General features: G+C 38.5%; 1 protein-coding gene across 2 annotated transcripts; it reads left to right on the top strand.

The window, feature by feature from the left end:
- Nucleotides 1-3,954: 3,954 nt before the first annotated feature.
- LOC109100467 (zinc finger protein 318-like) lies at nt 3,955-21,951 on the top strand. Of its 2 annotated transcripts, XR_006156236.1 has the most exons (12): nt 3,955-4,343; nt 5,568-5,671; nt 6,701-7,352; nt 11,293-12,577; nt 13,249-13,346; nt 13,670-13,769; nt 13,860-14,152; nt 16,002-16,196; nt 16,305-16,392; nt 18,121-18,239; nt 18,361-21,571; nt 21,677-21,951. XR_006156236.1 is itself a non-coding variant. In XM_042736359.1 (11 exons), exons 1-11 carry the CDS (start codon nt 4,170-4,172, stop codon nt 21,235-21,237), a joined length of 5,985 nt encoding a protein of 1,994 aa, XP_042592293.1. In that variant the 5' UTR covers nt 3,955-4,169; the 3' UTR covers nt 21,238-21,951. The 2 variants fall into 2 exon arrangements, 1 of the variants encoding a protein (XP_042592293.1); XM_042736359.1 differs by having other exon boundaries at nt 18,361-21,951.
- The last annotated feature ends 560 nt before the right edge of the window (nt 21,952-22,511 follow it).

Below are 22,511 nucleotides of genomic sequence, written 5' to 3'. Positions count from 1 at the left end.
ACTGATGGGCTGTCACTGATGAGAAGACTCTTCTCCAGACCTGGATTCATCAGATATGTTTTGAGAGTTTTGCTTGGTGACTGGAATTATGTCTGTTCCAGCATGATAGCAAAACTTATTGTTTTCCTCCTATTTTGAGAATAAGCATACTTGTATTGTAAAATGTAAAGATTTATATGAAAATGTAAAATAAAAGCAGAAATGTTATGTACCTTGTACCTGTTTTTTTTTTAGACTTATTCAGTGTTTTTAAATCTGATCTCAAAACTTTTGATGAATAGCTACTCTCTTTTTAATTTTGGCATTTCATATGAATGTCAACATTTGTGAGGCTTAGTCAGACGAAACAGTTTTTTGGTTAATTTATATAATTTAGTTCCTCTGAAAAATAAATAAATAAAAGAAAATACAGATTTTATTATGTTGGATGTTAAAGTTTTTTTTTTTTTTCTTAACAAGGGATAAAATTAGATCCCCCACCCCAACCCAGAATCAGCACACAAGGACCCAGCTGGCATGTTGTTACTTAAATGTACAGTAATACTTATTGTCATTAGGGGTTATTATATTCATTATTTTCATGAGTTATACGCGTTTCAGACATCTTCACTTTTCATTAAAACCTATAGGCTAATTAATTAAAGTAATTTAATTTACATTCTATATTACGAGATATGGGCAATTAAATATGTACATACATATCCTTGTTTATAAGTCAGAATAATTGTGCCATTCATTAATTTTACTGGGATTCAGCTTTGTCATTGGTTCATTCAATTCAATTGTTCATCTAATTGTCAAAACAATTTTAAATGGAATATTTGATTTAGCAATTTAGATTAATGACACTTTTTAAAATATATATTGATAATAAATATATCAAAAGACATTTTACAATAAATGAAATTAAAAATCATTATAATATTACATTACGTTTACATTTAATCATTTAGCAGACGCTTTTATCCAAAGTGACTTACAAATGAGAACAATAGAAGCAATAAGACCCACGAGAGAACAACAACAGTATACAAGTGCCATGACAAGTCTCAGTTATTCTAGCACAGAACTCGTAGCAAGGATCGAATAGAATAGTTTTTTTTTTTTTTTTTTTTTCCTCCACGAATAGAATAGACAAGAAAAGGTAAGTGCTAGTATTAGTTGGTCAAGTGCTGGCGAAAAAGATGAGTCTTTAGATGTTTTTGAAAATTGTTCGAATTGAGATCATTGTTCGAATTGAGGTCATTCCACCAGCTGGGCACAGTCCAGGAAAAAGTCTGTGAGAGTGATTTTGAACCTCTTTGGGATGGCACCACAAGGCGTCGTTCACTTGCAGAGCGCAAGCTTCTGGAGGGCGCATAAGTTTGAACTAGTGAGTTTAGGTATAATGGTGCCGTGCCAGTGGTCGTCTTGTAGGCAAGCATCAGTACCTTGAATTTGATGTGAGCGGCTACTGGTAGCCAGTGTAACCTGATGAGGAGAGGAGTAACATGAGCTGTTTTGGCTCATTGAAGACAACCCTCGCTGCTGCATTCTGGATCAGTTGTAGAGGCTTGATAGTACATGCAGGAAGACCCGCTAGGAGAGCATTACAATAGTCCAGTCTGGAGAGAACAAGAGCTTGGGCAAGAAGTTGGGTGGCTTGCTCTGACAGGAAGGGTCTAATCTTCCTAATGTTGTATAAGGCAAATCTGCAGGACACCAGCAGTTCATGGTCGGTGAAGCTTAACTGATGATCCATCACAACTCCTAGATTTCTGGCTGTCCTGGAAGGAGTTATGGTTGACAAACCAAGCTGTATAGAGTAGCTGTGATTTAACGATGGGTTTGCTGGAACCACCAGCAGTTCTGTCTTAGTAAGGTTGAGCTGAAGGTGATGGTCCTTCATCCAGCTTGAAATGTCACTCAGACAGGCTTGCAATGCGAGCAGCTACTGTTGGATCATCTGGTTGGAATGAGAGTAGAGTTGACTGTCATCAGCATAGCAGTGATAGGAAAAGCCATGCTTCTGAATGACAGATACTAATGACGTCATGTAGATGGAGAAGAGAAGTGGTCCAAGTACTGAGCCTTGAGGAACCCCAGTAACAAGAGGTTGTGACTTAGAAACTTCACCCCTCCAAGACACCCTGAAGGACCTAGCAGAGAGGTAAGACTTGAACCACTGGAGTGCGGTTCCAGAGATGCCCATCTTTCTGAGGGTGGACTGGAGGATATGGTGGTTAACTGTGTCAAAGGCAGCAGACAGATCCAGCAAGATGAGTACTGAGGATTTGGAAGCTGCTCTTGCCAGTTGTACAGCTTCAGTAACCGAGAGCAGGGCAGTCTCAGTTTAGTGGCCACTTTTGAAGCCAGATTGGTTGCTGTCCAGGAGGTTGTTCTGTACAAGAAACATAGAGAGTTGGTTGAACACAACTCGCTCAAGTGTATTTAAAAAGCAATAAAGAACTGTATACCTCTAAAAATTCTTCAAAAAGAGATGGATTCATAAACAGTTTCCTAAGCAACGCTCATAGAACGCTGAGGGAAATGTTCCAGAGTGAAGAGAGGAGTTGATAATGTGAGTAAGTGAAGGTATTACTGAAGAAGAAATAGCTTGAAGGAGGTGAGTGGGGATCGGATCCAGTGGACAAGTAGTAGGATGACTGGACAGGATAAGTTTGGAAATGTCCGTCTCTGAGAGCGGAGAGAAGGAGGAGAGAGAGTGTGTATAAGTCATTGTGAAGTTATCCTCAGTCTGTGGTGTGGAGAATTGGTCGCTGATGGTTCTTGTGTTATTTGTGAAGAAAACTCCAAAGTCGTCAGCTGTAAGAGTCGATGAAGGAGGAGGTGGAGGCGGACTAAGAAGAGAAGAGAAAGTTTTGAAAAGTGTGCGAGAGTCAGAACAGTTGTTAATTTTGTTGTGGTAGTATGATGTTTTAGCAGTGAAGACATCTGCAGAGAAGGAAGAGAGGAGAGACTGATACACACTGAGGTCGGTAGAGTTTCTTTCAAAATATGCTAATAGGCTGCTCAAGAAACACTTATTATTATCACTTTTGAAAACATTTGTGTTGCTTAATATTTTTGTGGAAACCGTTTACATTTTTCCAGGAATCTTTGATTAATAGAAAGTTCAAAAGAATAGTTTTTATTTGAAATATAAAGCTTTTTAACATTATAAAAGTCTTGTCAATTTAATGAATCCATGCTTTAAAATATAATTTTCATTAAAAAAAATAAAAATATTAAATAAATAAATAGAAAGGCCTAAATAAAAATCTTGCTGACCACAAACCTTAAACAGAGATTATAAATGAACCTGAACTGTTGTAAAAGAATTATTTTTCTCCCACTCTGAATAATATCAGACTTGAATGTGCCATACTTAAAAACATGCTTTACAGTTAGTAGTCTTAACTATGCTGGGAGGTCAATGAGAGGAGACAAATCTGATATTTTTTTTATTTATTTATTTTTATTTCCTGCTTTCAGACATTAAACATTGCGCCACCCAGTGGCTCTGGGTTGAGTCCACATGAAACTACTTTCCAGGACAAACAAAACGCAACACTAACATAAGCAAAAAGGAGCTGGGCCCTGTTCCATAAAACAAGTTTACCAAATAAGCCAGGCTTATTTCAGTTAGTCTGACTTATTTTGAACCAAATTAACTAACAATACGTCAGACTAACAGAAATAAACCTGGCTTATTTGGTAAACTTATTTTATGAAACAGGCCCCAGAATGTGTTTTTCCGCTTTATAACTTTTTTTTGCAGGACAGTCAAGATCTTCCACACATATTTGAAACTTTCCAGTTAGTGTACAGTTAACTGACAAAAAATTACTGCATTTACAATTCCCAATTTTACAGTTATATTCTCTGTTCAGAATAGAAACAGTGCTTTCGAGTTCTTACTGTATTTAGGAGAGACGGTCGGTAAATAACGTTATGCTGTTTCGCTGCGTTCGATTGGCTGTTCATGGCGTGACGTCATGTCCGGTGAATGCGGGCCAATGGCGGCACAGGAAGCGAGCACCAACAGAGCCGTTCGTGTGTAATGAATGCGCTCTCATTCATATTGAATTTTTGGAATTCGCATTTACCTGTTGCAGGGATAATCGCCATTCTGCACCCAGGATAATAAAGACTCGACACCGACGCAGGAACAGCGGCTACGCGTCGTTATGTACCGCGGGTCTAGGCCGCACAGAGGCGGCTATCATCCCCCGCCGTCGCGTGGCTTCGGTTCCCGTCCGGGAGCAGGCCATTCCCCGGATCCGTACCGCCGGCCGTCCCCGCGGAGGAGATACTCACCAGCGGATGAATACCGAGGGGGGAGACCTCCGCGAAGCTATGGGGTATGAAGCAAACAAAAACACTGCATTACACGGCAACATGCAGCGCTGCAGTAATCCACCATAGTACACACTGATTAAGAGTGGAAGTGGTCCTGCTGGGTATGTTTTGAAGTTAAATCACGGTAATACCGTGTTATTCTATGGATTACCACGTTAATACCATGACATGTGAAAATGGTGTTAAAGTACTGTGCATCAACTTCTCATTCCATTACCTACTTGTTGCAATGTTATGTACTCTAATAAAAAATGCCTTGGCGCTAACGTTACACTACCAGTGAAAGTTTGTGAACAGCAAGATTATTTATGTTTTTTAAAGAATTCTCTTCTGCTCACCAAGCCTGCATTTAAAAGCCTGCCAAAACACAGCAAAAGCAGTAATATTGTGAAATATACTTACTATTTAAAATAACTGCTTTCTATTTGAATATATTTTTTAATGTGGTTTCAGTTTATTCCTGTGATAAGCTGAAGTTTAGCATCATTACTCCAGTCACATGATCTTTCAGAAATCCTGATTTGCTGCTCATAAAATCATTTATTATTATCATTATGTTGAAAACAGCAGAGCATATATTTTTTTTAGGTTTCTTTGATGAATAGAAAGTTCAGAAGAACAGCTGAAATATAAATGTCTTTATCATCACTCTTGATCAATTGAATGCATCCTTGATAATTAAACATATTAATTTCTGTAATTTCACAATTTAATAATAAACATATAATGATTTAAATATACTGACTTAAAGCGTTTGAATGGTATAGTGTATAATGCTACAAAAGATTTTTATTTCAGATAAATGCTGATCTTTGGATCTTTCTATTCATCAAAAAATCCTGAAAAAAAACTCCACTGTTTTAAATATTGATGATGATGATAATAATAAATAAAATAATTCTTGAACAGCAAAACAACATATTAAAATGATTTCTGAAGGATCATGTGACACTGAAGATTGGAGTAATGATGCTGAAAATTCAGCTTTGTCATCACAGGAATAAATTACATTTTAAAATAGGCCTATGTTCAAATAGAAAGCAGTTATTTTAAATGGTAAAAATTTTTTCACTGTATTTTGGATCAAAAAATGCAGGCTTGGTGAGCAGAATAGAATAAAACTTTAAAATCTTACTGTCCAAAAACTTTTGATTGGTAGTGTACTTTTTTGTTTAGTTTGTATTATTCCATGTATGAGTTAGTTATGTACCCATTTTCCTTAACAGAGGTACAGCCCATCACCTCCTCGTAGTGGGCTCCCTGTTGATCACAGTCTGGTCATAACTGTTGGCAACGAGCTGACCCATCCAAGCGAAGCGCCCTATGTCCGGTAAGAGATGCAGTCTAGTGTTATAACAATATATTGACTTTTAAGATTGGTATACACTGTGACATTGAAAACATGAACAGATTTACAATGTCAGTGCTGAAATGGTTCAGTAAGACTGTGCATCAAAGCACTAAATGACTGGGGATCACAACGAGACTTTCAGTCCATTCTGAACACACCAGACATACAGTTACATGCGTCTTTTTCCTTGGAGATGCATGAGAAATGAAAACAATATGCTCTGAAATATCAAAATGTTGTTATAATGTTATCCTCCAAATGGACGGAATCGTTGTCTGAAGGTAAAAAATTGGAGTTTATGTCCATCATGTGGTTTTTTGTGAAATCTGTCAACTCTGACTGGCCAAAAAAGTCAAGCCCGCTTTAAAAAAAAAAAAAAAAAAAAAAAAAAAAAAAAAAAAAGAAAAGAAATCTGGCTGAAATTTGTGTATTCCAGCTTTTATAAGGCCATTGTGAGAATGAGGCTGACAAGTGTGACCACTCTGTTGATTAAGAAAAGTGTCTTATTTTTTTCTGTCCCAATATATTTTGTAAATAATATTGGAATGAATTATCATTAGCAATTCCATTACACCTCATATTTCTCAGAATTATGTTGGCTATCAGCACCCTACTCTCTAGGTATTGGGTTCACCATCGGGATTCAGTGGATAGAAATGCCTAAGATGCCTGTTTTTTAAATAAAAGTTTAATCTTAAACTTATCTGAGAAACTAGACCTGCCTATCTTTTGATGCCTGCCTCCAAACAGTGAACATATTCTTAACTTAAGAGTAGTTCTTTCTCAAACTTGCATTTTTCCTCTACATCCTATTCAGAATCAGTTGATTGGTTACTCTGATGGAGCATAAGACACTCTTAGGTGTAGATAATTTAATTCCACAGCACTTGAAGCTATTAAGTGTAATTATGGAGAGATTTTGAGCTTGACTTGAGACCATAGACTCACTAGATATGCAATTGTTTGTCCTTCAGTTGCGATTTATGATGTGATGATTTCTTTTGACAGAGATTATGCTGCTGGGGAATCACAGTATAATAAGCCCCATTACTCTCCACGGAAGTCGAGCTATGATGGACACAGCGATAGAGGTTCGAGGAGGCGCAGTGTTAGTCGCGGTAGGAGCAGGGCGCGGAGTCGCAGTCCTGGCTATGGGCGCAGCAAAAGTCGCCCGCGCAGCCGCAGCAGGAGTCGGAGCTACAGTCGTGGCAGGAGTCCTGAACGGGCGAAGAGCCGAGCGCGTAGCAAGAGCAGAACCCGCGGGAGGAGCTACAGTAGAAGTCGAAGCAGAAGCGGAAGCCGCAGTCGCCGACAGAGTAGGGCCAGGAGCAGAGCCCGGAGCAAGAGCCGGCCACGGAGCCGCAGTCGCGAAAGGAGCCATAGCAGGGGAAGAAGCAGAGGACGGAGTCGCGCTAGGAGCTGGAGCCGCAGCGCCAGTCGTAGTGGTAGCAGTAGCAGCAGCGGCTCTAGTAGGAGTCGCCGCAGCAGCGTCAGCAAGAGAGTCAAATCAGGTGACTTTAGGGATAGGGAGGAGGACTTTACTGAGCTGGAGAAGGCCAGGCGACGTAAAGAAATCCAGGATATGCTTGTACAGCCTGCAAAGTCAATTTTGAAGAAAAGAATGGATTCCTCTGAGACTGATTCTCCCATGCTAGCACAGGTAACCACCTCTCATTGTGGCTTGGAAAATTTTAACAAGCTGTTAATATTTATTCTTCACTTTATGTATGGCACTCTCAATTTAAGACACTTGAAGGGGTCATCGGATGTCCCTTATATAAGTTGATATGATTCTTTAGAGTCTTAATGAAAAATCTATAACATACTTTGGTTAAAATTTCTCAGTGGTAGTGTAAAACAACACCCTTTTTACCCTGTCAAAAACAGCTCTTTTCACAGCGACCCGTTTCGGTGCATGTTCCTTTAAATGCTAATGAGCTCTGCTCACCCCACCCCTCTCTTCAGTGGGGTGATGAGCCTTTCTCTAAACTGTTAACTTTAGCTGCATTTGTCATTGCTAACTAGCACATTATTAGGAAAGGCGATTTGCAAATACTGTGCTTAGGGTGAAGCTGGATCACAAATGGTTCACGCAAATCCACTGTGTCTTCAGCGGCTCAGATGTCGGGAGTAAATGACAACTGCTATGTTCATTATTACATCAACAACAAAACACCTCAGTCGCTTAGGACAGATCTAGATTAGACATTCTAGTCAACAATCATGGGAGGGGCCTGTGCAGAACTACATCATTCTGAACGGCTCGATTTGAGGAAGGGGTTATGATTTATGGGGATTTTAAAAAAGCCCTGGGTGGATTTTTATCATTATAGGGTGGATGTGTACACACACTGCCAACACACATTTCAGTTCAAACAACATGTAAAAGTGAATTTTGCATTCAGTGACAGTGACCCCTTTAAGCCAGAAATACTGCACAAGACAGTTCTACGGATTAACTGATATTTAATTCTGGAAGGTAGTATTTATTATTTTCATGTTATAGCTGATAATAATCTTCATCTGAATAAAATCAATAAATTTTAAAACTTATGCATTGCAATATTGAGTTACTCCATAAAGTAACTGTTAGTTACTTTTTATGGAAACTCATACATTACGTTACTTTTGCGTTACTTTTTGTCAGCCTGAGCTGGGCATGCTTCCTTATTTTTAATAACAGAAATCCCAAAAGTTATATTTTTGGCAACTGTAAGGTCCCTTTCACACCAAAAATGAAATTAATTAGCCTCAGATTGACGGATGTGCCTCTGTACCTTTCTCCCAGTTTCTCAACACAGGGTTAGAAGAGGTGTCAGTAAATAAATGGGGGAACAAAGTAGCTTGCATCACTTATTTTTAACTATGTACATCATAGCAAGTGTGCTCTGCATTTTGATTGTACTCTGACTCTTTTCAGAACATAGCAGTGCACAAATATGAGATTTTACATACTTGTGTAGAGTTGGTCTTTAGTAGGGATGCACCGAAATGAAAATTCTTGGCCGCCGAAGTCGAACAAAATGAAACACAAGGCTGAATACCGAAAAGGTTTTTTTTTTTTGTTTGTTTTGCATTCTTTCCCCATATATTTTGCCAATTTTTTCACCATTGCGTGTAATGAATTAAAAAAGTCACCATTTTTGAGACACCTTTCTTGAAGCAGTTATGTATTTTTTACTATACAAATAAATGCAGACTTGCTGAGCAGAAGATAATTATTTTAAAACATTAGAAAATATTACAATTTGAACACTGTGTGAGTGTTATAATAAATGTATTAATAGGGCTGTTGTAGTAATTATCGTTATTATTGTATTTTCTTATTTTATTTTAAAAAATGCGTACTAAGCAGCTGACAAGTAACACAGTTTCAGCGCAGATTTTCCTCGCACTTTGGACTTTGAACCATAGACTGTAAAAACATGGACGTAGTGTCTGTGACGTCACTCGTAGTTTTCTGAAGAGCAAGTGGATGGAGCCGATTGCCACCATCTTGGCAGCTCATCACCGTGCATCACTCCCGGATGATCGAAAATGGGCAAAAAGGTGTGATGTGGGTGAAGCTGTGGTGCCTGGTTGCTGAAACCACGCCCGTCTATAGTGACAGCCGTGCTGCCGTGCAAAGACAAAACACCATAACTTCATTTTTATGATCATATATGACCTCCTTTATCATGTGTATAAGTATCTTGGAGAAAAGCCATGGAGAAACCAAGGCAGAACACAGTATCATCAGTTACCGCTCTTTGACTTTGTTTTAGAACGCTCAAATTAAGTTACGGTGCTCTGCATTTGTTTAGCCATTCCTAAATATTACTGTGCCAGCCTGGAGTAATACGGTATTCTGCCTTTGTTTTACTGTCTATTAAAGTCTGCCACATTTAAATTACGGGGTAACTTGTGTACTTTCAACATCTGTCGGCACTTCTTTAGACAAACAAATTAGATCACGATCTAATAAACTGCTCCATATAACAAAGCACTGTAAATAAGCAACGACTAGATAACTTGGCAACAGTAATTAACCGTAAATAATCTTTAAAGTTTTTTTTCTTTTTATAATGCAGATGCCAGCTGTCAGTCTGGGGCTTCCCACTTCTCCACGTGTGAGGAGTCGAATGCCGTGACAGCGTATCACATAAAATCAGTAACTGTTCAGTAAACAGTCAAATCTGTTTCCTACCTTTTCTTGTAACTTGATAAAAACCATTGCAATGAACGTCATCGGAGATGTTTTATTCACAGTCATTCTAAGCATTATTCCTGCTGGCGTTCACATCAATCCACAAGTTGTTCTTATAGGTTAATTTATTTTCATTCAGTTCGATGTAAAAACAATAGGCTAAGTATGTCTTGCATCCTTTAATAAATCGGTTGCAAAATGGTATCCACTCACGTTTAACTTTCTGTCTAGTTGTTACGGTCAGAAAAAAAATGAATCCCATTACTATATGTTATAGCCTAGCCAATGATCACTAGATTTTATACAGATATTACTATAATGATTCTGTAAATGGTGATTAGCACCCAAATATTGTATATAATGTGGAGGTTACTGCCTTCTGCCTCGGCATGCCATCTAACTTTTTGCAGACGGTGCAAAGGCAGAGTACCTACAATAACTTCAAAATAGTGGTAAAAATCAAATTTGAGGTAATTTTCATTAAAACATCTAATTGCCAGATTTCCATTGTCTTACAATTATTTTTTCTGGACAAAAAAAAACCTTTAAAGCCATTTTTCTAAGTTTCACAGTCTAGTGAGTTTCACGCTCTGCTGCAGAGAAGCAGTCCACCTGTCACTCAAGTGGCCACATCCTTAATTATACAGAACTTTAAGGCTTAAGATAATTTAAACGGATGAGATATAAAAAAAATTCACCCCCTCACAGTTGTCATGAAGGGCAAAATTACTTATGTAGACCAAAACCACTTTTTGTTCCAGGCTGTGAACATATTGTTTTCTGCTGTAAAGTTGGGCATTTTAACATGGCAAGTCTATGGGACTTTCAAGCAAGAGATCGGGAGGCTGCTGTTTGCTTTGAACACTGTCCCTGGCTAACAAGCAGATAGCGCCGCGAGCTCGTGCAGTACTGTTTGATGCATGCAATTCATGCATGTGTTAGAAAACAGTGTTCTGCAGTTGATTTACTAATCATTATACAGTAACCAGCAACAACCACCCCTTCCTCTCCTCATCGGAGACATGCAATGCAGTACTAAACAGTCTCTCATGATTTTTGCATCTTTCTCTGATAGTTTTAAATGCTTCCACACTGCCGACGTGTTTGCTGCATTAGTGTGCGCCTCTATTTGATCACGTCACGTCATTGTTCCGTACAATTAATTCGGCCCAATAATTTTGGTTCCCAAACATTCGGTGCATCCCTAGTCTTTAGTTGGCCTACAGAGCTAAGGGGCAGCCACACTACAATTTCCATTCCATTGACTTTCATTCATACCCGTGCAACATGCTTATTTTGCCTCTTCAAAGTCTAGTGTCACCGCCGCTTTAGCTGATATTTAATGGGCTTTATTTTTTAGAAAGTAAAGAATGATGCTGGTGTCCCTAAAGCATATTTAACTAATGTATTTCAGAATAGTGATTCCCCTCGAGGAAATCCAGATGGTGGTCTTTCACAGGAGGCTGAACAGCTTCTCTGCGCACTTTCCAAAACCATGGATTCAGACTTGTTAGCATCCATGCTGAGTAAAAGCTCTGACAGTGGTGTTCTCGAAGAGCTGATTAATAAGATCCAACCAGCCAGAGAGGGTGGAAGTGAACTGCTCCTCCCTCACGAGAAGGGAAGACAGGAGAGATCAGACCTTACACAGTTCCTTGGAATGATAGCCCAGGTTGCCCAGTCACAGAATTTAAAAAAGAGTCATCCAGATATTGAAGATGAGGAGAAGTTCCTCTATGGAGACGAAGAAGAAGAGGTTAATGAGGTGACACCAACAAATTCCAACTTTCCAGGCACAAGTTACCCACAGTCTTGTGATATGCAGATAAGAGATCCTTACACATTAGGCAGTACTGGGGAGAATGTGATGATCCATTCGCATAGAGACAGTAGGCAGACAGACAGGCATCATCCCTCGGCCACACCTGAGGTACATGCCAAGGAAGGACCTAATGACTTCCCACCTGGCGTTGGGCCACAGGACACCAATGTGAGGAAGGAGGTAGAGGAATATGAGAAGATACAAGACTTACTGAAAACAATTGGCTTGGACCTGGGTGTGGCTGAGATAAGCAAGATGGCCGCTAGGACGCAAGCGCGCCTGCACGGTAACACCCCTGCGAAGACACCAACTCATCGGCATTCGGATAGAAAGCGCCGGAGCCGTAGCAGGAGTTACAGCAACAGCAGCAGTAGCAGCAGGAGCTCCAGTCGGAGTAGCAGCCGAAGTAGAAGCAGAAGTCGTCGAAGCCGAAGTGGCAGTTTAGGTCACACTTCAAGTCGCAGCAAGAAAAAGCCAGTTTCCCCAGAAGAAACATCTCCATGCTCACATAGTCAGAAGAAGAAAGAGGCTCAACCTGGCATTGCTCAACCAGAAAGCAGCTGGCCTACGACACCCACTGTGGGTCCTGGTTCTCAGACGTACCCCTCCCAACACAGCCTCCCAACACATCCCATGCCCCCATACCCCGGGCCACCCCCTCGTGGGGTAATGCCACCTGACTACCCACCACGAGGTTATGATCCGTATGGCAATTATGTTCAATATATGCCTCCGGGATGGCCGATGTACCCACCTCCAGGTATGCCGGTACCTCCTCCCAGTCCAGTGGATCCCTACAGCCAGCCTAACATTGAGCGACCCTATCTTAAAGTCATCAAAACTGTGCCGAATGAGAGTAAAGGTGATGATCAAAAAGGTTGGTGACCTTTAAAATATGTTATTCATAAAGAGGAATAGCTTCCAGAAATTTTAATTTTGGCATTATGTATTTAACCTTACATTGGTGCAGTTGATCAAAGGAGAATTTTGGAACAATGTTCACAAAGGTCTGTTCTGTATAATGAGAGTTCATAGTGACCATGTCTGAAAAGCTCCTTGAAGGACCACAAAAGATTGTAAACGCACCATAAAGCAGTCTGTATAACTTCCTATATGCTTTGGGCCAGATTTACTAAACAAGGAATGCAATTGGTATGCCTTGTGCAATTTCAGAAAAGCACCGATAGGAGCGGAAAGTTCTGCCTGTGATATACTGACATAGGACAAATTAAAGAACACAGAAGCAATCAGATCATTTACGTAATAAGAAAACGCAATCTACCAAGAGCAGCACAAATTAGCGCAAGTTTTCAAACAAGCAGACTAAATTATAAATAACATGGCTTCCTTGAGCTTCACAGACGTGATCCCAATGAATAATGGAAAAAAAGCTATGCAAAGATTGTTTAAAATCCTTTTGTGTTCCATGGAAGAATTTAATCATGGTTTCAGAATGACAAGAGTGAGAGTAAATACTAAGAGATTTTTTTGGGTGATTTCGATTTTGCTCATCACAGTTTACTAACATGATTTGATTTATCCTTTCAGCACCCCCTAAATCAGATCCTGGGGCCTCTAAAATGATCACCAGTGGCATTCAGAGGAAAGAAATGGAAGATAAGAATACTGCTAGCCAAAAGCAAAAGGTAACTGCAAGAGATTTGATGGGATTATTGAATGTGCAAACATCTTGAAGTTGCTGTTTCATCTACAAAACAAAAGCTTTGTACAAAAATTTTATTTGTAGTGTTGAGAATCAAAAACTGGTTCTTGTTGAATTTTTTTCTCCATTCGGCTCCATTCACAAACATCTTGAACATCTATAATCTTTACAATTTTCTTTTGTACATTTTTGGGGGGTAAGTAAGGAAGTGGAATCAGAAGCACAATTGTTAAAATGCATCAGGATTCCCCTTCCTTTGTTTTTGCTGATGAAGAAATTTAAGGCCCAAATAAAATTCTGTCTCAGGTCATGGAAGAGCTTGAAAAGCTAAAAAAGGAGAAAGAGATGCGACACAAGAGGAAAGAAAATCTCTTAAAGGATGTGGAGACATTGAGAAAGCAGCAAGGTATTTCCCTCTTAGTGTAAAATTGAAGCGGTTTCTTTATAAATATGTAAGGGCTCACTGTATTATAAAGTGTTTGATTTGTTCCTTTAGGGGAGCTTCTTCGAAAGAAGCGAAGAGAGAAGGATGGGCACAAGGACCCTGTCCTCATCGAGCTCGGTCAGCTCCAAGAAGATGCAATGGCCCAAATCTCTAAATTGCGTGCTGAACAGAGAGAGGCAGACCAAAAATATGAAGAACTGAGCAAAGTGGCTCTTATTCTCGGTATAGACTACAAAGTCTCGAAGATCTCTGGGAACTATGTGCAGCAACCCCTTCAGAGTAAGAAAGAGTCAACCAGAAGCCCAGAGAAATCAGGGGCCAAAACCAGCACCTCATACAATAAGGTAGAGTTGCTAATTCTGTTACAGGAAAGGTGCTTGCGCTTGATTGGCTTTTTTCATAGTTAAGAATTAGACTGGCACTTTTTCAAGTGTCATTTAAATCTTGACAGTGATTTCACAAAATATTTATTTAAAAAACTTTCAGTAATAATTTTAAAATAGCTGCATTTAGTATTTTCTCAGTAAATAATTACCCTTAATGAAATTAAAAATACTCAAAAATATGTATTTAAAACAGTTGCTTTTTAGGCCAGTGGTTCTGAAATTAAAACCACATTTTTACATAGAGGGTCATCGCCAAAAAGGCCAGTGGTTCTGAAATTAAAACCACATTTGATCCAATCAGGGCGCTTTTTAGGCCAGTGGTTCTGAAATTAAAACCACATTTGATCCAATCAGGCCATCCGAGTAACAGTGAGCAACATAATGCCATATTTTGATTATTAAGATCAATATTCCTGTAGTTCAGTTTAATCATGCTGCATGCCTTTGCAGATCTGTGGAAGGACCCTAAGGTGTAACGTCTAAAAACACACATACACTGCAACTTTTAGAGAGGCTCAGAATATGCTTGCCCTTGGTTCTGGCACTTAAATGCTTCCTTTGAGATTAAACGGAATAACATGCTGTTTTTTTCTGGATTAAATCAGCTTTTGTGGCTCTTTCAGCACAGAATAAAATCCACACAGACCAGAAGGCAGCAGTTTTAGTATAGTAGTACATTCCCAGAGTTGTAAGCCACCTGAGACACTTTGTGTACTCCTGGTTTTATCACAGCGTTTGAAAACCACTCTTTTAGTTCAAAGTGACTTATAGAAGGATAAAATGTAAATTGGGGCCACAAATTAAGAATTTGTTCCCCCAGTATATTTATTGGTTGTCCCGATTTACTAATTAGATCTCTTGTTTTATTTAAATTGTGGCCACGATTTACTAATTTGTTTCCATGTTGTAGTAGATTGTGGCTATGATTTACTAAACTGGAACTCCTGTAATGTATGGACACATACTATTTTAGGGATTTTTTTTTTTATTCGATAGCATAGGCTTGTTTAATTATAATAGCATTCTAGCGTAATAGCGTAGCATTGTTTAATCATAATTATGTGTTCATATGTTTGCATATAACAAGGTATATACTAGTCCCTAAATTCTTTATTGGCATCACAATTGGCTTTGATTTTAAGGGCTGTGTGTGTGTGTGTATATATATATATATATATATATATATATATATATATATATATATATATATATATATATATATATATATATATATATATATATATATATATATATATATATATATATATATATATAAATATATATAATATATATATATAATATATATATAATCGCGTATATGTACATAAAATATATATAAGGTCTGTGTGTGTATTATATTATTTATTATTTATATGCAAAAATCGAAAGATATTCACTGCAAAAGTGTTTTGATATCTTGAAATTTCTTATGAATAAGATTTTATTTTAATGGAGCTTGATGATTTTATTGATGAATTTTAAGTACGTTATGTGATATAAAAGCCATTTCAGATTTCATTTTGAAAAGGATTTTTAAAACCATTAGTTTTATAGAAGTCAAATAATTCAAGTATTAAACCCATGGGTAACTTCTCCCCGACTGGAAAACAGATGGCCTATTTTGCAAAGGTAAGTCTCCTATGACAAACTTTAATGATTGGCAATAGGATTGTTATATTTGTTTCTTTGAAAAGCTTTTCTTCATTCATTTAAAAATAGATACCTCTGTAGTATTTGATTCAGCTTGAATACTTAGGTATACTTCACTTTTACTTAGGTATTTTTTGTACTGCCTAAATTAATCTAGGTAGCCTCCTCAAAATCAAGAGCGTCTCCTGAAAAACCCAAGTCACCTCCTCCGTCGAGCAGCCATTCCCTGGACACTGCTGCCGAGCAGTTCGAGTACTACGACGCAGGAAACCACTGGTGTAAAAACTGCAATGTTACCAGTGGTTCAATGTTCGATTATTTCATGCATTTACACAGCAAAACCCATAGGAAGGTATGTGTGCTAATATACAAAATCAGACTTTTTTTGTTTTGTTTATGAATGCTGCGTTTATTTCTGCCAGTCACATCTCTGCTTCAATCATCAATTGTTTTGCTTTAGACTCTAGATCCTTATGACAGACCTTGGGCAAAATCAGAGAGTGAAAAGAAACCCCCTGCTGGAAAGAGGACTTCAAAGCCAGCCAAAGGTAACTACATCTTTATGAAATGTGATTGCTAATCAGAAAACACATTCATTTTGTTTAAGCTAAAGCAATTGATTTGTTTTAACATATGCACCATTAAGGATTTGGAATCATTAAATGGAATCTGAGGGTCAAAGAATTAGAATAATTCAGTTTCTTTATGATTCTCTTCCCTAATTGATGCCATGTTAAATGCAGTGTCCTAAACTGTTGTTTTCTTGCAGTGTGCCTCCTTTTTGGTAGAGATGCACCAATTGCAGTTTTCTTGGCCGATTCCATTTTTTTTGTAAGTGTGACCTGCCAATACCGATTTTTGCCGATTCTGATTAACTTTCTAAGAACTTTAATTGACAGCATATACAAACAAAAATCCATGCAAATTTCAATGCAAAAATTATTTACATAAAACAAATTATTAAACATTACAATTCCCCCAATCTGAACTAAGTTACAGATTTTTTCTCACTTAAACAACTCTCAAAATAAAGTGCTCTGTGACTGGAAAGAGGAAGAAATAGTTAACTTAAAAGGAGTTGCTGTATGTAACAAAACGGTAATTTCCCACTATGTTTACAAATGGTAATTTTTCCCCTAACCGTATTAAATTTGTCATCTTTCACATCAAATCCTTTGTTTCAATTAATTCAGTTAAAATAATACGAAACTGTAGAGTTGTTACCATTCAAATGAAATTAGTATTAACAAACTCTATCTATACACTGCTGAGGAAACAGAAGCTAAAGTGATATTAGATACATTTACACAAACCGTTTGATAAAGCTGAGGTGCCATAAATGCATTTACACTGCTAAATTTCAAATGCATAAATAATTTTATAAGATTTAATGTTTTACATATTTTTTTTTAAACATACAAATAAATGTTGAAAAATGCTATGATACTTTTAAATATGACTAAACCATCAGTAGGTGGCGGCAAATGTCTGTTTTAATGAGTGAGTCATTTATTCATTCATTCAACCGATTTAATCAAATGGCTGATTCATTCAGAAACAAGTGACTGTTCTTATGAATGGGCCACTGAATCATTGACTCACTTGATTCGTTCAAAAACATGGATTCATTCAATAATGAAACACTGCTGTGTGTTGCTCGGAGACACAAAACAGTTCTGCTGTGGCTTTGATTGGAGCTATTTTCGTCAGCGAAATTGAACAAAAACTTTCAATATTTTGTCTAAAATCTAAGTCATTTAATTTTAACTTCTTGTTTATTGAAGTACTATTGTATAAAATCAGTTTCACATTGCAACCGTGTTGATATTGATATTCGGGCAAACATCATGGCCTTACCTAAATCATATTTTGTAAATATCTTTTTTTTTCTACCACAGTATGCATGTATAATTTATGCATCTATCACTATTTCTGTGAGTTACTTTGTGTGTGCTGTCACTCTCTCACACTCACTCAAGCTGTGCAAGCCTCATCTGGCACAACATAAATACATTATCAGTTGCTGTTTACACTGAATGCAATTAAAATTAGAATCATTCTCACGCGAAATGACTTGTTTACAAGCAACTGTGAGTGTGCACATGGCTGTGAGGTCATTGACGGCGCCGCTGGCAATAAAAGGATCGGCTCAGAACCAATCACTGGCAATTGGTGCATCTCTATTTTTTGGAGCAGATCAAGGGTAAATTACCAACCATCAAAACCATTATACACTACTTGTAAATGTATATAATTTTGTGCTGTATTCTTTCTAGGCTCTGAGTTCTTGATCCCTGTCAGGGGATTCTTCTGCCAGTTATGTGAAGGGTTTTTTGGTGATCCCATTTGTGCTGAGGCCCATGTCACCTGCCATGCTCACAATGAGAAATACAAGGTATATATCACATGAAATTCATTATAAATTTAATGAAGTTAATTAAAAAGATACATTATACATTTAATTATACTTTTTTTTTGACCAGATGTAATTGTCTCATATGCATTGATTTTAACAGGCAAAAATGTATGAAAATCCCCTCTATGAACAAAGGAGGAACCTCGACCGCCAGGCTGGCTTGGAGAGCCAGAAGAGTTCAGAGCACAAACGAAAACGTGAAGACGACGAACAGGATGATTTGAAGAAATCCAAACACAGCAAAGGAAAAATGTCAAGCAATAAAGTGGAGACAAAACCACAGTACAGCAAGGAAGAGACGTATAAGAATATCAAAGAGAGCGAGAATAAACTCAAGGAGAAATACAAGAAAGAGGATATAGATAAACAGAAATACAAGGAGGATGACGAAAGAGCGGAAATAAAAAAGGAAGAGGATGAGAGAGCTAGGTACAAAAAAGATGATGATGAGCGAAAAAGCTTCAGAAAAGAAGAGGAATACACATATAGGTACAGGAAGGAGGAAGGAGAGAGATCCAGGTATGAAGAGGACAGATTTAGAAACAGAGATGATGATGATGATGATGAACACTATCGATATAGAAAAGAGGACGATAGATTTAGAAAGGATGATGACAGAGGCCGATATGGTAGAGAAGAGGAGAAACCCAAGTATGGCAGAGAAGAGGATAAGAAGTACAAATACACTCGGGAGGTCGAAGAGAAGAAGTCAAAATACAAAGATGAGGACTGGGGGAAGTGGTCAAAATCAAAGTGGGACGAGGACCGAGACAGTAATGGAAAGTATGAAAAAAAGGAAGATAAAGCACAGCACCAGAAGGGCAAGGCTGGTTATTCTAAAGATGACAAGGAGAGCACAGGAAAGTTCAGTGTTAAAGATGGCAAATCAGAACCAGAGAAACCCAGCGAGCCTCCTAAAATATTCTGTGGCCCAAGTCCTGCCCTGCTTGCTAAACTTCGCAAGAAGAACGAGGAAGCAACTGGTCGGCCTGGCTTTGGAAAGTTTGGTCTGAAAAAGACACAGAAGACAAAACTGGAGAAAGAGGCTGAGAGGATGGCGGCACAATTCTTAAAGGAAGAGGAAGAGGCTATGCCTTCTGAAATGGCAGAAAACAAGGAAGCTGAGCTAGATCCTTTTTCCAAGTCTATAGCTGCTGCAAAATCCATTGCTATCAAATTGACAGGAAAGGCTTTGCTGCCCCCATCAGGTGTATGGCAAGCATACAATGAAAATAAAACTAATCCTAATTTAGCTCCTCCCTCATCTCCCATGGTTATTAGGAAGACTTACACAGGTGTGCAAAATAAACCAACACCATCTGCTGACAAATCTCAAGCACCTGTAATAGGAACTCAGAAGGGGTCAACATTGTCAGCAGACCTCATCTCTAAGGCATTTAGTGGAGAAGAGGTGCAATTAAAACAAACAAAGGACCCCCCTGCAAACCCTGTGGAAATCTTCATAACATCTGTACCTGTTCAGTCTCCCACTGCAGCGCCAAAAATGGTAAATTCCAGCCAGATGAAACCTGTTACTCCCATTCAATGTGTTTTTACTCTCGACTCTGATGTGGCTGCTCCTGGAGTGCCTGAGGAGGAGCAGAATCTCACCGTAATCCTTCGCCCTCCTCCTCAGCTTTCTTCTAATGCCAGAGACCCACCCCTCAAAACTGTAAAGCCAAAGACAACTCTTGCAGCAGGAAAAGCAAAAGATTTGTTTGATATTTTCTACAGTGGCAGTGCCACAGCTAAAACCACTGTCAGTGGCAGTGTTGGTGACAAACAAAACTATGGATTTGCTCTTCAAGACCTTGGCTCAACCTGCAGAGATTCCAACAATAAAGACAAAAATGCTAGTGATGTTTGCCAGAGGAAAGAACCTCTCAAGGATGATGACTCGAAAGTTCCCCTGAGAGAAGAACCTCTCAAGAATGAGAAGTTGGGAGTTGCCCAAAAAGAACTCCCTAAGAACGAGGACTCAACAGTTACCCTGAGAGAAAAACCTCTCAAGAATAAAGAGTCAGTAGTTGCCCAAAAAGAAATCCTCAAGAATGAGGACTCCGATCTTGTCCAGAGAGAAGAATCTCCCAGGAACGAAGACTCAGAAATTGCCCAGAGTGAAAAACTCCCCAAGAATGAGGACTCAGATCTTGCTCAGAGAGAAGAATCTCCCAGGAACGAAGACTCAGAAGTTGCCCAGAGCAAAGAACCCCCCAAGAATCAAGAGTCAAATTTTGCTCAGAGAGAAGAATCTCCCAAGAATGAAGACTCAGTAGTTGCCAAGAGCAAAGAATCCACCAAGAATGAGGAATCAGATCTTGTTCAGAGAGAAGAATCTCCAAAGAGCATTGACTCAGAAATTGCCCAGAGCGAAGAACCCACCAAGAATGAGGACTCAGATCTTGCTGAGAGAGAAGAATCTTCCAAGAACGAAGACTCTGAGGTTGCCCAGAGCAAAGAACCCCCCAAGAATGAGGACTCAAATCTTGCCCAGAGAGAAGAATCTCCCAAGAACAAAGACTCTGAGGTTGCCCAGAGCAAAGAACCCCCCAAGAATGAGGACTCAAATCTTGCCCAGAGAGAAGAATCTCCCAAGAACAAAGACTCTGAGGTTGCCCAGAGCAAAGAACCCCCCAAGAATGAAAAGTCGAATGTTGCCCAGAGAGAGGAATCTCCCAAGAACGAAGTCTCAGAATTTGGACAAGCCTTTGAGGATGCCATCTTAAAACCTGACCTTCCAAATGAAGATAATGCAAGAGAGGAACATTTTGACGATCAACAAGTTCTCAAATCTATTGAAATCTCTGTGGGTGATATAGCAGTGATGGAAGTAGATAGTCATGACACAATGCAGACAAATAATGAAGACGAAAACCCTCTGGAATCTGAGGAACCTATGTCATTCTCTCCTCTTCCCGGTTCTTTCACTGAGCAACTAAACTTGGATACATTTGAATTCAATTTTGAGACTTTGTAAAGGACCTTCAAAGAGTAGGTTTAGGGATGTACATGATGCCTCTGAATGTAAATAAGTGATTTTGAATTATTCTTTGTATTTGCTATATCCAGTTAGAATGTTTCATGTCTATTCTTAACCTTTTGGCAGGTAATGCCAGTGAAAACGTGGACTGAAAAGCATTCATTCTGAAGTGGGTGCTGGGGAAGGAATCCCTCTAAGAAAATGAAAACTTTCATCACGTAATGAACCCTTAGTATGTGTAAAAGTTTTGCTACCTTGTCAAAAGCACCTGGTGTTGAGCTACTTGTTTCCTTATTTCGTTTCCAGCAGAAACCATTCCTTTTTCCCAAAGGTAATGTAAAACATATAATGAATATGATGTGTATTAAACATTTAAGTCTGTAAAGCCGTTTGCTCTGTTCGTTCCATTTAAATAAATGAAGATATTTTAATGCAGGAGCCAGAAACATCCATGCTCAGAGAAGAAAAATGGTGTGGAGTTCATGCTTCAAGGACATGTGCGTTCACAACTCTGGCCAGAAAATGTCAGGCTTGGCCTCCGTAGTTTTTATTACACTGTTCTCTGTATTGATGGCTTTTCTTTCCAGTTTCAGTTTAAGGAATTAATGTGGTGTTATAATGATCACATTGCTACCATGCTACTTCAGCATCTACAGATAGTTGGTGTAATTGCACGTTCTGTGCTAGCTCAAATAAATCACAGTAACCCTTTCTGTCTTTGCCTCTTACTGATATGCTTATTACTGCTGGAATTAGACTTCCGCATTCTCTTTTTTTCTTTTGTTTTGCACACATTAGGGCTCATTCATAAAACAGGCGCAGAATGGATTTCTGTGTAAATCGTTCATAAAACCTGTCTATTAGATGCTTTGCCACACTGAGTGGAGCGGTTTGCCTAAGCATGGTCTTATGAACGTTATATACAAGTTCATTATGTTGGTGTTTCATGAATGTGGCACACTGCACTGTGTATTTATTTGCATGTACATCAAATATGAATGTAATTGCTAGTTCTATTATAAATTAGAAACTAATATGCTGTACCTGCTTCTAGTAAACATCTTGAACATGAGATTACTGAACTTATATTTGTGATTGTGCATTATACATATAAAAGTAGATTTTCATATATGCATGAATCATGATAGAGACTAAACCATAAGAGTAATGCATTTAGGAATTTCACTGTTTAGGCATTTGCTGAAGATATGGTTGATTGGTTTATACTGTGTTTTAATGATGGTGATGTTACAGCTGACATCGCATCCAGG

This window comes from Cyprinus carpio, chromosome B13, assembly GCF_018340385.1.
Source record: "Cyprinus carpio isolate SPL01 chromosome B13, ASM1834038v1, whole genome shotgun sequence".
Classification (NCBI taxonomy): Eukaryota; Metazoa; Chordata; class Actinopteri; order Cypriniformes; family Cyprinidae; genus Cyprinus; species Cyprinus carpio.
This window is presented reverse-complemented; position numbering and strand designations above follow the sequence as displayed.

Bases quoted from the DNA above. Each gene is read 5' to 3' on its own strand.
- LOC109100467 (XM_042736359.1), top strand. From the start codon at position 4,170: ATGTACCGCGGGTCTAGGCCGCACAGAGGCGGCTATCATCCCCCGCCG. The intron at 4,344-5,567 runs GTATGAAGCAAA...TTTCCTTAACAG, and splicing joins GACCTCCGCGAAGCTATGGG to AGGTACAGCCCATCACCTCC. The intron at 14,153-16,001 runs GTAGAGTTGCTA...AAATTAATCTAG, and splicing joins CCAGCACCTCATACAATAAG to GTAGCCTCCTCAAAATCAAG.